Here is a 13823-nt window from a genome sequence, read left to right as displayed (position 1 = left end):
CAAATGGCCATTTTAATGTCCCCCCCTGACTTTAATGAATTTATATGTTATCCGGCTCTAATGGAGGCTGCGGTGGAGGGGCTGGCGCGAGGCCATAACAAATGAAAAGCTCTGATTAGTGTAGAATGAGCCGAGAAAAAACGCCATTCATCTTGGTTAGCATCCTCCTGTGTTCTTTTATTGGGTCGCTGTTACAAGGACGGTGGAGCCGGGGGTGCTTGTCCCATTAGCGGGGCAGCTCCAATGGCCCCGCTGAGTGGTCAGCAGGCCGGCGTTGACGGAGCGTCTGCCCGCTACGCAGAGCAAGGACCGTGAATGCCTTAGTGCGGCTTGACTCCTGAATAACCTTCTGAGGTACCGGGAGCCTCACCCCTACATGACCCCGCACTCTGAAGAGGGGTGTGGGGGGACTCCGGGGGGTACCCAGACCAGGACTCACTCAAGCTAATAGGTAAACACTGGTGGGATCCCCTTTGAGAAAGCAGGCAGGACATTATAAACACTGCTTTCACATGGAAATGTTGAAAAAACAAAGTTATACATTAATACACTGCATTGTCGCTTTTTAATAAGTCAGTTAAACACGTTAATTTTGCCAGTTCATGTTCTAACTATGTAGGCCTACACAAAAATGTTATTAGCTAAAATGTAAACAAGATGGCAGATATTAGCTTAAATGTAGACTGCGTTATCACAGTCAATGCAGCAAAGCCCAAGGCTGCATTAAATAACAGGAAATAATTAAATTCGTGGTTAAACTATTTTACTATTGTATAAAGTGTTAGTCATAGGTCATAGAGTCTTCTCATTACACTGTTTAGTCTCTCCCTTGTTTAACACATTGTTTTTTTGATGGCATTTTCAGAGTATGCAAGCTGCAAAGGGGCTAAGGAGGGAATTTGTTGCAGTCTTGAATCCAAGCGAACTATCATCCTTTTCTCCCTCTTTCTTTTCAGTACCCTAACATTTTACTGTGGAAATGTTGCAACACAGTGTCACTGCAGGAGAGCTATTTCGTCACGATCGTGTTGGAGCTTGATATCGACCACTGTTGTCACTGGGAGAAGCCCTGTTTTGCCGCCCCCCCTCGCTGGGCCCCCGTGTAGAGCCGCCTTGCAGAGTTGAGTCGGACTGGGAGAGGAATGCGCTGGGATGCAGAGCAGCACCGACTGTAGGAAATCGACGCGACAAATCGCACAATATGGACAGTAATGATCCGTATTTACACCTCAGTAAGTACACCTAATCGATTTATCGTGTGCTATGCCTGGCTACTGTGTTTCTCACCGCGGCAATGCGTTTTGTTTTGACTTAAAGGCGAGTGCGTTTGTTTCATGGCGTCTTCTCCTCAGCCTGTGGAGAGCTGTACGCGAAACAACCGCGGACTTTGACAACCGACTCCGGGCTCTGAAGCTGGTTCTCTTCGGGAATAATTGTTTTGCATCTATGTCGAATGAAACGAAAGCTGTGGTCAATGAAAAAGTCAGGTGATCGTAGTTGTGCCGGTCAGACAAGGTCAGAGGTTGGCACTTTAATTGCGCTTATGTAATTTATGGCGCTTGTCGCGCGTCTCTTGCTAAACTGTTTGAGACAGAAACGCAATTTATTGGTCTGCGATGGCCGTCAGGTCCAGAGAGACATGCATGAAACAACCGTGTGGAATGGCGGATTTGTACAGATAAACAAACTTGCACTTTGAGGTGAAACGGGAGTGCTGTCTAAGACGCGCCCTGGTCAGCGCTGTGTCCACACTTCGCTGAGTGACAGCTTGATGTGATTTTGCTCCGTAAAGCTGAACTCTGCTCTGAACTGGTGACTTTGCCCTTGAACCAGCTGATAGCTTCATCTATCAGATCTGTTTGACAGCACAGGGGGAGATATGGGTGGCAAGTTTGCAACATGCGGAATGCATACAGTAGGCTACATACGCTGCGCAAAAATAACTATCAGGCCCGTGTTTTTGTAGCTAAATCCTTTCAAATAACTACAGAATGGGGCTTTTAAGCACCACTGAGTCACACTCTATATGCATCATTTATCATGTGATGTTTTTTCTCCCTGAAAGATAGACTCATTGTTACACCACTGTGCTAGAAACATGCCATGTGCTTTAAAACCACTGTCCTATTTGAGGGGGTGGGGGGGGGTAATAATGTGGCATTACAAGGAAGCAAATAAAACCACTCTTTGAAGACTAAGTCCTGCAGCTCCTTAATGTTGTCACAGATATCTGGCACCATTCGAAGGGCTGGAAATTGTTTCCATAATGAATGTGGCTCTCAGGGGACTGAGAGAGACATCTGGATGTGAGAGCATGTGGAGGGAAACCCACAGTTACAGCAGTAACAGAGCAGTCCCCTGAGCTGTACACGCTTTCATGTCCTTTAAAGATTTACTCTGATCAGACAGATATATGCACATCAGGAGAGCACCAGACCGGTGAAGATAGGATCCAGTGATACTGATCTTTGAGTAACAAGATACATTATTATTCCCCTGATCAGGCAGAAAGGCTTATTTTACCCACAGCTTTCAAACAATCTAAAAAGTCTGTTTTAAAGAATTTTACCATTCCTGGTTGCATTCAAGTGTTTTACTGTCCCATTATGGTCCAGTAGTAATGCTGTGGCAGCTTTCCCAGCTCACATCATTTTTACAAATAAATGTTGAATATTTGTAATTTTTGTGTGTACAGAATGGTCAAAACTTCAGAAAAAACCTGGCACTACAGGGGTCGTTTACTGGAATTAGTTGAACTGTAGATGAGGACAGTTCTTATCTTTTATAGTGTTTACGTAATAAAAGTTCGGGGTAACACCACCAATCTGTTTCTGAGTGGCAGCCACAACCACCACAAGATCATCACGAGGAGAGTCAGCTCTTGTTTTTTCTCACAACTATGATGTGTGATTTATTTTTGCATCAACATTTCAAGCAATGAAAATAAGGTCATAAACATGGCTTGATTTAAGGGCATCATTTAAAAACATATCTGGTGGTTAAGTCTGGACAGTTCTCGTAATCTATTCAGCTTTTTTCCCAGACATGTTATGTTTCAGCAGGTTTGATGCAGGTCCACTGCGGGCCTTTAAGTAGAATCAGCATTTCTCCCCCTCAGCATATTTTAATTTCCGTCAGTGGAAGTGATTCTAGACACGCTGACAAGCACTTACTCCCTACTTTTGACAGTGAGAACGTCTTTATACCGCACCGTTCAGGGAAGAAAGAAGAAGAAGAACTGGATGGGAGAATGAAGGGTGCAGGATAAAGGGGAAATAAGCTTGAAGAAGGTGGGGGGAGGGGTTTGGAGAAAGAGAGAGGTCACCCTAGTTGATGTGAACTCTCATCACTTGCCAGGGGTCAATGATTCACCTCCCAGTTCACACACGGTCACAGTGGAGAGGAACACACACTCAGTCACACATACTCATGCTGAAACTTCACAGCTGAAAATATGCCAACTTCCTATGTGTGAAAAATGTGGCTGTGATATCATGTGACTTAAAGAATGTGGGTTGCACTATAAGACCGTGTTTAACCTGTACTCCTATGGCTGTTCTGTCCACACAGAGCATTCTCCACCCACTCCTGCAGAGATAAATAAACCACACAGGTAGAGAGGGTGTGGCTCTCTGCAGGTATTTGCTCAAGAATTCTATAGCTTGAGACCTGTGATTGCCGACACTTGCATTAGCACACAGAGCACACAATGGGTTTATTCCTGGGCACAATTGATTGAGTGTGTTGTATATATGCGTCAGTGTAGAAAAAAAGCCTGCTTGTCTTGGCTGTGTGTGAGTGGGTGCTAATTGTGAGAAAAAGGATGAAGGAAAAGAAGGGGCATACGGAGGCCATTCTCTGGGCTAATTGCCAGTAATTAGTCATTAGTGAAGAAGGTCAAAGCCTTGATTTAATTCCAGCTTTAATCAAGCAGAGAACCTTGAGAGGCCCACAGGCTGCAGTGATGTTAGCTCATGAGATGTAAATTGCTATTTGCTTTGCTAATTATGCTGCAACAAAATACATGACACACATGAATGCATGCTTTCTTGTGTTTTCCGTACACTTCACGTTATGTTTTACAGTCTTCGGATATTGAGCATCTATTTCAGAGTTGGCTTTAAATTAATTCATCCAAAGCTAGGCATAAAAGCTAAATATTTTGCATCAGATAATTAACACATTTCCATTTTGTCTCAGTGCTGCATTGTTTTAAGGCAGCGAGAGGAAACATCATGGTTGCTTATAACAGAGTAAGTGTCACCATTCTCAAAAGAAGTCATTTAGATATGTTCATAAACATCAGTAAACTTAGAAGTAATGTAAATAAACCATACTTTGATTGTGACCTAAGGGACAGCACTTACAAGCATATACTAAGTTTGCCAAAATTTTCCATATTTCAGTACTTTTTAAAGCCAAATGATAGTTCTTCTATTTCATTAATTGATAATATCAACAGGTGCTGATGCTTTAGAAATTCATATAATAAGTGCTTTACAAGGGGAAGAATCCAGTGAAATTGCAAAGAAAAATCCTCAAACTACCTGAGGTGACTGTGGATCAGTAGATAGAGTCAGTCATCACTCAACCTGAAGGTTGGGGTTTGATTTGATGTGTTCTAGGAAAAGACACTGAACTCTTATTTGCTGTGGCAAGAAAAGTCTTTTGAAAAATAGAAAAGAGTTACACAAGATAAGGTCTGTTTACTCCTGAGTGTGTTGTATTTCTGCAGTTTAAACAGTGTGTGCCTGCAATAAATTGTAATTAACTTTCCTGTACCAGGTGCCTAGAACTTGTCCTTTTATATGGTCAAAGGGTATCTGTACCGGGGCATCTTATTGACACTTTTTTTTTGCTTTGAAATTTGTTTTAACCCACTGACAGATGTTAAGGATGACCAATAGCACTGATTTATGAAAAATAAAAGACATGAAAAATGGAGGTATTAGGTTTTGGCCTGCACCAGAAATAGGGAAGTATAATATTCTTCAATCATGTCAATCCATAAGGCCTCATGCGATGTTAAAGCTCCTTTGAGAAACTTTTGGTTTGTGTCGATTTTGGTGCCCCCTTTTGACATAAAAGCATTCTGATGTCTCGAATGCCTTTGCTAATTTTATTCTGTTTATGTAGAGTTTGATTTAAAGCGATATCTTGCTTTCTTTTTAAAGAGAAATACCACTTGTCAAGACTCTTTGCATGAAAAATGACAGATGACAGATGTTAATCTCTGTATCTGACACCTACCCCATAGCAGTTTCAGCCATGAAATCTAAGATAATTACAGCCATCATTATCAGTCTCTATTAATTAAGGTCCCTAATTATAAAAAAAAAAAATCTGATTAACCACCTTAATTGCGTTATTGTCCCTTTCAACACACTTTGGTTGAACCACTGCAGTATCTCCAGCAGTATCTCCATGAGTATGCAGTATCAGCTAATCCCATTCATACGCAGCACATACACATTTACACGCCACCGACGAAGCAGTGGGAATGAGTGTCTTACCCAAGGATACATCAACATGTGACTGCTGGAGCTGGGGATTGAAACGACTTGGGTTGGGGGGGCAACTGACTCTACCTACTGATCCACAGCTGCTCCTTTTCAATCCATAAGTTGTTCTCTTTCTATGGTTAGGTTCATGCTATAAGTGTTGATCTGGCTGAAGTTTCTTGTTGTCTGAACAGTACAGAACTAAAAATGAAACTGAATCTGTGTTAAATGCAACATAGTAGAATTTCAAAATGCGACAAAAAAGTTTAACTGTGATTAACTGCAGAAAATCTGAGGTTAATCATGATTGAAAATTGCTGATGTTTGACAGCACAGAAAGATAATCAGTCTTGTTGCTGAGGGTCTCTCCAGCAGTTGTAATCAATGCATCAGTCTTTATTGCAAAATACTCCTCATATGAGCTTATTGTCATAAATAAAGTAGGTAATTGGAACTGTGCTTTTTTTTAACCTTCAAACACATCTGGGAATTCAATTTATACTAATAAGCATCTTTATATAAGTCCTTGCTTTGAATTGATATTCTAAAACTTTATGCTGCAGTTTTGTCTTAAAAGTGGCTGAACTGGATTGAGGCAGAAAGTTGCCTTTAAGTATAGTTAGGGGGTTTTTACTTATTTTCCAACATCTTTGTAAAGTTAATGTCCTGTATCATACCAATACTTGCTGCCATCATTGGCTAATTAATCAAAAGGAATTTTTAAGCAATCATCACTAGCTCAGTGCTTAGAAAACTTTTTTCTTTTCATATCCAGGCTCTTCATGAGGTTTTCTTGCTTTGCACTGAAAGTTTTGAAGAAAAAAGTTTTATTTCGTGCCCTAGAACCTCTGAAAAATACAACACTGTTTTTATTTTTTATGCACTGACTGAACATTTGTTTTTTTTTTTTTTCACACCAGCGATCATCACATTAATAAGTAATGAAAACAGTCTTTTATGCAGCCTCCTACCGAACGTCGGTCAATCCAACAGGAACCTGATAAAGTTTAATCACCACAAAGCTTATTTACTCCATTAACAAGCTAAATTAAAGGTAGTGGGACTAATGACGGGGAATTAATGACTTAAGAAGTTAGTTTGAGTGAGTTCTGTGCCCAACACAGGCACAACTTGGGGCTACAGGTTAACGGAGAGTCTGTTTGAGCTCATTAATCCGCTCCTTTGAGAGACATGAAGAACGTGTGGAAACCTCACTTGACTATTTTCAGAGCTTTGAGTGCCAATCTCACACCCTCACCTATGATGCACAAGCATATGTTGCTTTGTTTTCACCCAAAGCTTTTATTGTTTCTCCAGCCTGACATAATACATAAATATATCCCCTCCAGATTTATAACTCACAGAACCAATCATGCATGAGACCAAAGTCAGAAATGTAATGAGATTATTAGAAGGTCAGATTTAACATTTGAGAGCGTACACTAAATTTAGGGTCACCAATTATCATCCTCCCACTTCATCGCTACATCTATGAATGCTAATTATGGCTCTCAGGGTTAATTTGGCGTGTTTTATGTGGGCCATGACACACTATTCTAAAACAGCATTCATTCAAGAAGCGCTGTATTAATTTTGCTTCTCCCTGAGGGATTTGTTAAGTCCAAAAGAGAAGCAAGTGTCTCGTCTTCTTCTTCGACTTCCCCCTTCGTCTTGTGCCGAGCCACGGAGTGTCTTGCCAGGTTACTGTCACTGAGCAGATCCGGTTACTGGTGGCCATCCTTCAAGCACTGTATGGACATTTGATCCGGCTTCGTGCAGGTGCACCGCAAAAGAAAACTCTGTTGAGTCATGTAAGTAAAATAGATTGATACTTGGGGGCGAGGCGTTTTAAGTTGTTACATTATATCTTTCAACTTGATTGCCCTTCAAAAGCATGGAGGGTAGATCCAGGTTAACATCTGATAGTCTGGCTGGATAAATTAAAAGAAGCAGCTGCAGAATTAAATCCGTGCCAGTTTCACTGTTATTGGCTCAGGCTACTTTCTGGTGATAATGATATGACATACTTTCATGGCCAAGAATGCATGCTTGTGTCATTGTTTCACAAAATTGACTCTTGCTCTGTTTGCAGGCTGATTTTAAGGCTGCCTTTGATTTTGAAAGACTGTTTTGGTCAATAAAGTCTGTAACAAAAGATTGAATCATCCCTGCATGGGTTTAGTGGTTTATTTAGTTTCCATGCAGGGTTTGTCATGTATTGTTCCTCACTGCCTTTAAGGTATATTTTTGGCCTAGTTTGCATCTGGGTTTTCACTTTGCTGCGTGCTTGCTTGACCATCCTAGAGCACCGAAAAAGACAATTCCTGACTTCCTGGAATGCTATAACACTTGCTAAACACACAAACATACTAACAATGTGCACACAGGCCACAGTGGTGGTAACTATGCATGCTGGCACAGATTTTTCTTCTTCTTGATGGAGAATTTAAAGTGTTTTCAGGCAGATAAAATCCTCAGGCCTCTGGCTTGTGAATTTTCACATTCCACTTTTACAGCCCTCATGTTAGACAGAAATCCTGTGGCTATAAAACCTCTGTGGACTACAGGAACACCAGGGACACACTCTTCAATCTTGGCTCCTCTTAAGAGGTAATTGGAAACTTCTGGTTGTACTATACTCTCAAAAGTGGCCACCCTCCTCCTTACCCATACACCCCCCCCCACCACAATATCAGACATGCTGTTCTGCCACTACAACAGGTGTCCCTGCACAGATAGTTTTACCCACCCTGAGCGAGAGAGGCAGCGAGACACGTGACAAGTGGGCGGCAGGGCAGATGATTTGCGCAGCAGTCGGGCAGCAAACAGTTCCTGTCGGATTGATCTCTGGGGAAGGATAATCTGGGTAATCCTATAACCAGTACCAGGGGAACTCCGCCTCTTTTGCTCTTCACTAACACCCAACCAAACCCCACCCTCTCCAGTCCTGCCCCTTTTCCACGTCCGCCCTTCTGTTCCTGATCCGTCCTGAAAAGCGGTTGATCAGAGCATCTGCATCATTTTTGAGTTTGTCACTGAGCCAACGCTCGAGTCCGAGTCCCCCGGTCCTGAGTGACTGGCGCCCTGCCAGCTCCACACTTGGTCGGCAGGCATGTGGCACCCTGTGGCATCACCTGCAACTGGAGGCAGCCCTGGGAGGGAGATAGGTTACGGCCACTGTGAGTAGCTGGGTTTCCTCTTGCCTGATGTGTGAGCCTGTGTGTTTAGAAATAGAGAGATCAGACAGGACTGTAAGTGTTTAAAGATGTTGCCTGCATGAACCGCTGTAGCTTTGTGATTCTCCACTGAAGTGAGGTGCAGATACTAAAAACCAGCACTGCACAGATGCATTTCGGTAATACCTCTAATCCCTGTGTACTCTTTAAACAAGTTATATTCCCAGTGGGAGAATCCTGCATGGAAAAATCTGTCTGGCTTTTTTATATGAGGTAATCTTTGAGCACCTTCCAAATGGATCATTCTCACTGTGATACAAGGGAGGACTTTAATTTCCCCTGGACTGCAACTTTCAAATCCAGATTTCCTGATCTTATCAGCCCTCGGCGGCCAAGTTCCTACCTTTAAAATCATCGTCTCGTTTTAACCAGTTGTGACAGAGAAAAGGCTTTACTGCTACACTTACAATCAAAAGCTTGTGAGTGTGGTCAGCAGGGATGCCATTCCACTCAAATGGACACTTCCAGCTCTCATTGCTTCGTCCTTCACTATCTGTTTGTCTCTCAACACTTGTCTCTTCCTATTAGCTCTCCATCCTGCTTTCTCTCTGTGTTTGTGTCTGCTGTCTGTCAGCCTGCATCCTTCCATCAACGCTGCCTCTGATGAGCTGGTTTTCCTTTTCCTCTTTCCTGTGTTTGAAGAGGTGTGGGAAGTGTCAATGTGGACTCACATCCACTCATACTGTAGGCTGGAGGTTTACTGGTTCACAGTTGTAACTCTTTTCTCATATGCCCTAGGATGCTTGTGATGGCCCTGTTTATAGCTTTACTTCCTCCTCTCTGAAAACCCTAAAATACATTTATCTGGGTTAAAGTAAAGACATGGTGGACAAGCCTCACTAAGCTTACTGATGTTAACTGATCTGTTTTAAATGAACAATATGCTGTGATGATTCAGCCCATTATAACCACCATTACACAACAATGTTAATGGAAAAAACAACTGAAACTGTTCTTTTGGGGCGTGATTGTAAGTGCTCATGTGAACATGTTGACTACAGGATAAGTATTGTATCACACTTTTTTATTAAGCCATTACTGTATATTTTGGATGTGAAAGTTGTTGTTGCTGAGACAAGATTTGATCTCATGCCAGAAGCATAGCACTGAGACTGTTTTAGAAATAAAATTAAGCAGACACAAAAAAGAGAGGGGTGTGGGTAGTTAGTACAGTTTGGCTACAATTTAATCTAAGTTTGAGTCTCTAAGTTTGCCTAAATTTGGCTGTAGAAGATAAAAAAGTCATTCAAATCATTTGGCATTGGATGAGAATCAGCATAAAATCATATTTGGTGATTAGGGTTGGGTGTCATTTTACTTCTGAAATGGTGCCCGTGCCTAACTATGCCTGAATTAGTACTTTAAAGAGAAAAAAGTGTGATATTTGGTAGACGAATAACTTATTTAAAAGGCTTGAACAGAATTCATTAGGTGTTGCTACAGAACAAACAATAAAGTAAATTAGTTGGTCAATGCGACTGTGTCTTTGGTAGAAAGACAGGAACAGAGCAGACATTTCTCCGGACAGCAAAATGGTCAAAAGAAGTCCATGCCCTCCTGAAATAAAATAAGTTTGCATAAATCACATCACATGTTTCATGCTTTTCATTTGAATTGGTGGGAGGTTGCGTCGAATTAGCCTGGATACTGAAATCTTGAATGTAATTTGGTATGGTAGGTATCAGAGGTGTTGGCACCAGTACCATATCGGTACCAGTCTGGATACTCATCCCTATTGGTGATTGGGTTTCAAAAACACAAAGCTAGCAGTCTTCAAAAATGCTTTAAGCCATGCAGGCACCTTAGTTTAAGTGGAAGCTTAAATATTCAGTGGAGTAGTGATATGCCTGTTTTCTGTTTGTAGCTTTGGAGACTAAGTGTTGTTAGTATATTACTGACTTGTCAGATTTTTTCATAAATGAAACACAAACTAAATTTCTACCTCAATTCCAGCCACTATTGTTATACAAACATTAGAAGTGAAGATTGCGCTAATATGCAAGATGTCAGCCATCAAACCAACACAGAAAAAATTAAACGCAGAAAATTAGAAGAGCACTGTTTAATATTAAAATTGGGAAGAAGGTAGAAAATACAATAGAAATACAGTATTTTTGCCATAAAATGATTTGACAAATGTTACAATTGGCTCACAGAGACTGGGAGATACTGCTATTGTAAGTTGTTGTTAAATTTACATTTACTCCAATGGTCTTAAAGGTTAGCCGTCTTCCACTCCTTAACCAAATCTCTTTTTCAGTAATGTTTTTTTTTTTTCAAATATCACAAACCAAAGTTTCCTCTTTTTTCCATCATCCCTTTAAGATTTAACTCCAGTTGACTGTAGTGCCTATAAGCTGGCCTTCTAGTCTGGCAGTCCTTCTAGGATCTGGGCTCAGGTCCAGAGGTCAGGTCATCGTGGTCACACTAACAGGGTCACGGCATGGGATGAATGGGGTTAGTGTGTGTTCTGTGTGTGTGTTAACTACAAATGCCCATCTCTTACTTGCCCTCTATAACTGCAAGGGAATACTTTCAGGAACTATATTGAGTTACCTCATCAGACGCAGCCATGATGCATTCGTTTGCATTGGGCCTTTTAGTCCGCCTGTTTGTTTGTCTTCCAGGAGCGCTTGGTCAGCCTGTTCTGTTTGTGTAAGCGGACTTGTGTTATCTCCTGTTGTTCAAGTTCCAAACTCATTTCATCACTTGCAAAACATCTTTATCTGGCCGTTGTTGCAGCCCTGGCCTCCTCATCGATCTCTTGGGTAAAAAGCATCCTGCTGGCAGGTCTGAAATCTTTGTGGATGCAAGGACATGCCTCATATCTGGGAAACAGTTGTTACATTTTGGGTAACAATGTTTTTATCAGAAGCTTGACTGAAATGTTATTTGGCTATTAAAGTGAATCCAAAGGGAATAAAAAGAAAAAAGCAAGGTTAAGTTCTCTTGTTTTCAGGGAAATTGTGCACAAGTTCACTGTAAAGTTCACTACAGTTTAGAATTTAAGGTCAGAGAAGTTCAGTTGCTGTAGTGCTTATGTTTTCACAGCCGCGTGCCTTCTATTCTTAATGTTTTAACAAGAAAGGAATGCTGAACAACTCATTTTTTCCAATGACATTTAAAGCTTCAGTGTTTGATTTTGTGCCCCTATTGAAAAGCTGCCTGACACCTACCACCTGGCAGCAATTTTATTAGGGCCCTATGATTTCCGTGTTAACAGAATCACGGACGGAATCGCGGAATTGGCCAATAAAAACGGAATTTACAATTTAACGTGGAAATTGCATAAATTGAATGAACTAGACTGAAATGCTGCATTGTTTTAGAAAGAGGAACGCATATCTGAGGAATATGTTCCCTCACTTGTTCACAACTTGTCCCTCACTCACAACCATAGACATAATAAAGAGTAGACGCCGCATCGACCGCTACTACCTATTGGCGCTGACGAGCCGTGAGGCCGCCATCTTGATCTGGTCACCCGCTCCACTTAGTGTAATCTGTTTTGCAGGCGCAATGAAGTGTCAGCTCATTTAAACAATCATAACTCGCTGAATACTGAACTGATTTTCATACTTTTTTTTTATCCAGTATAATTTACATTTTTACATTTGATAAAAAAGATTCTAATTCTTAAGGCATGGTGACTTTTATTTTGGTGTGGCGGTGCGCCATGATCAATTACATGTTGTGGAAACCCTGATACGATGACTGGACCAAGATAGCGGCCATATTTCTTGAGCCCCAGCAGCCAATGCGGTGTCTACTCTTTATTATGTCTATGCTCACAACACTCACCCCGCCCCCTCCTAAACAATAACAGCATGCCAAAGTGACTGCACGAAACACCGGCAAACATCATGTAGCCCCATACGAGGCTGTACTGTGGGACTTAATGTTGCACCTTCAAGAAAAAACTCATCCGTGCTTCGAGCTATTTTACCTCACCACACCACTCACCCCCCAGAAGCTAAAAATCAAGTCAGACGGACTCAAGATCTTATGAAGTCCCGTAGTCTAAATGATGTTAAATTCAAGTATCAACTAGCTTAATAATTCCTCCTGTAGATACTGTAGTTACCTGTGGTTGCTTAACGAGCCAACACGTGTCTGCATTAACGTAGCGGTCTGATATGAGGCAGACGGACAGACAGCGAGGATGGAGAGAGATGTTGAGAGAACCATGACAGTCAGGAGTAGAACAATGCAGCATCAGACTGCATGGACTGTTACATATTAAGAGAGAAAAAAAAGTTAACTGTTTAACTTTAATGTGACCTTCTTATTAAGTTACTATCACTCAGTGTTTGAGAGAGCAAAAAGATTTCTTCATTTACATTAAACATCAGTTAGGATGTGATTATACTCGTGAATGTGTCTTAAATGTTGGAAATATCTGACTGGTTATAATTATGTTACATCAGGGTTATCCAAACAACGGCTCCTGGGCCAACTGTGGCCCTTTTTCAATAAAATTAAGGTTATTTTTATTTAATTAGTGAATATTTGATTCATTTACATAAACAGGACACTCTTTTTTATGGTTAAATTAGTGGAAAGGTTAAAAAAATGGAATTCCAAAAATTAAAACTGGAAAAATGGAATTTGGAAAAAAATAAAATGGATTTCATAGGGCCCTATTTTATGCATTAAAAAATAATCTAAAAACAATCTCTCTTCTTCCTGGTGATCTTGCTTGCTTTTCTCGCTCATATAGAGGCAACAGTATTAACTCAAGTTTGTTTCATTACCATGTAAAAACTCTTGCCTTGAGCTTCAACTGAATTTATTTTGGCTGTTCTAAAAAAATTTAACAGAGCGCTTCTTTCTCTGACCAATAATAACCATTACTAACTCCTAAATCTCAGCCGTGTAGGAAAACGTAGGGGCTTTTCCCAGCTGATGATCTAATGTTCCCAGCCAGACAGAGCGATTAAGATGGTGTGAGTGTATGTGTGGAGGGAAGCCTTTTCAGAACGGGACAGTACCCTCCCCCGTCCACCTATCATCCCTTCCATCCATCCATCTATCCACCCCTTCATCCCTCGCTCTATCCCCCCTCCCCCTCCGCCTCCCACCTTCT

The 13823-nt window shown here is 41.3% G+C and overlaps 1 protein-coding gene across 2 annotated transcripts in view; it reads left to right on the top strand.

The window, feature by feature from the left end:
* The first annotated feature begins 1057 nt into the window (after nucleotides 1-1057).
* rxrgb (retinoid X receptor, gamma b) overlaps nucleotides 1058-13823 on the top strand; it is a 48372-nt gene continuing 35606 nt past the window's right edge. Inside the window, exon 1 of one of the 2 annotated variants that reach the window (XM_041790955.1) lies at nucleotides 1058-1232. In XM_041790955.1, the coding sequence (XP_041646889.1) occupies nucleotides 1202-1232 (31 nt within the window). In that variant the 5' untranslated portion in view covers nucleotides 1058-1201. Of the gene's footprint in view, nucleotides 1233-8519; nucleotides 8681-13823 lie in introns of those variants that run through there. The other variant, XM_041790954.1, reaches the window with a different exon arrangement.

This window comes from Cheilinus undulatus, linkage group 7, assembly GCF_018320785.1.
Source record: "Cheilinus undulatus linkage group 7, ASM1832078v1, whole genome shotgun sequence".
Lineage (NCBI taxonomy): Eukaryota > Metazoa > Chordata > Actinopteri > Labriformes > Labridae > Cheilinus > Cheilinus undulatus.
This window is presented reverse-complemented; position numbering and strand designations above follow the sequence as displayed.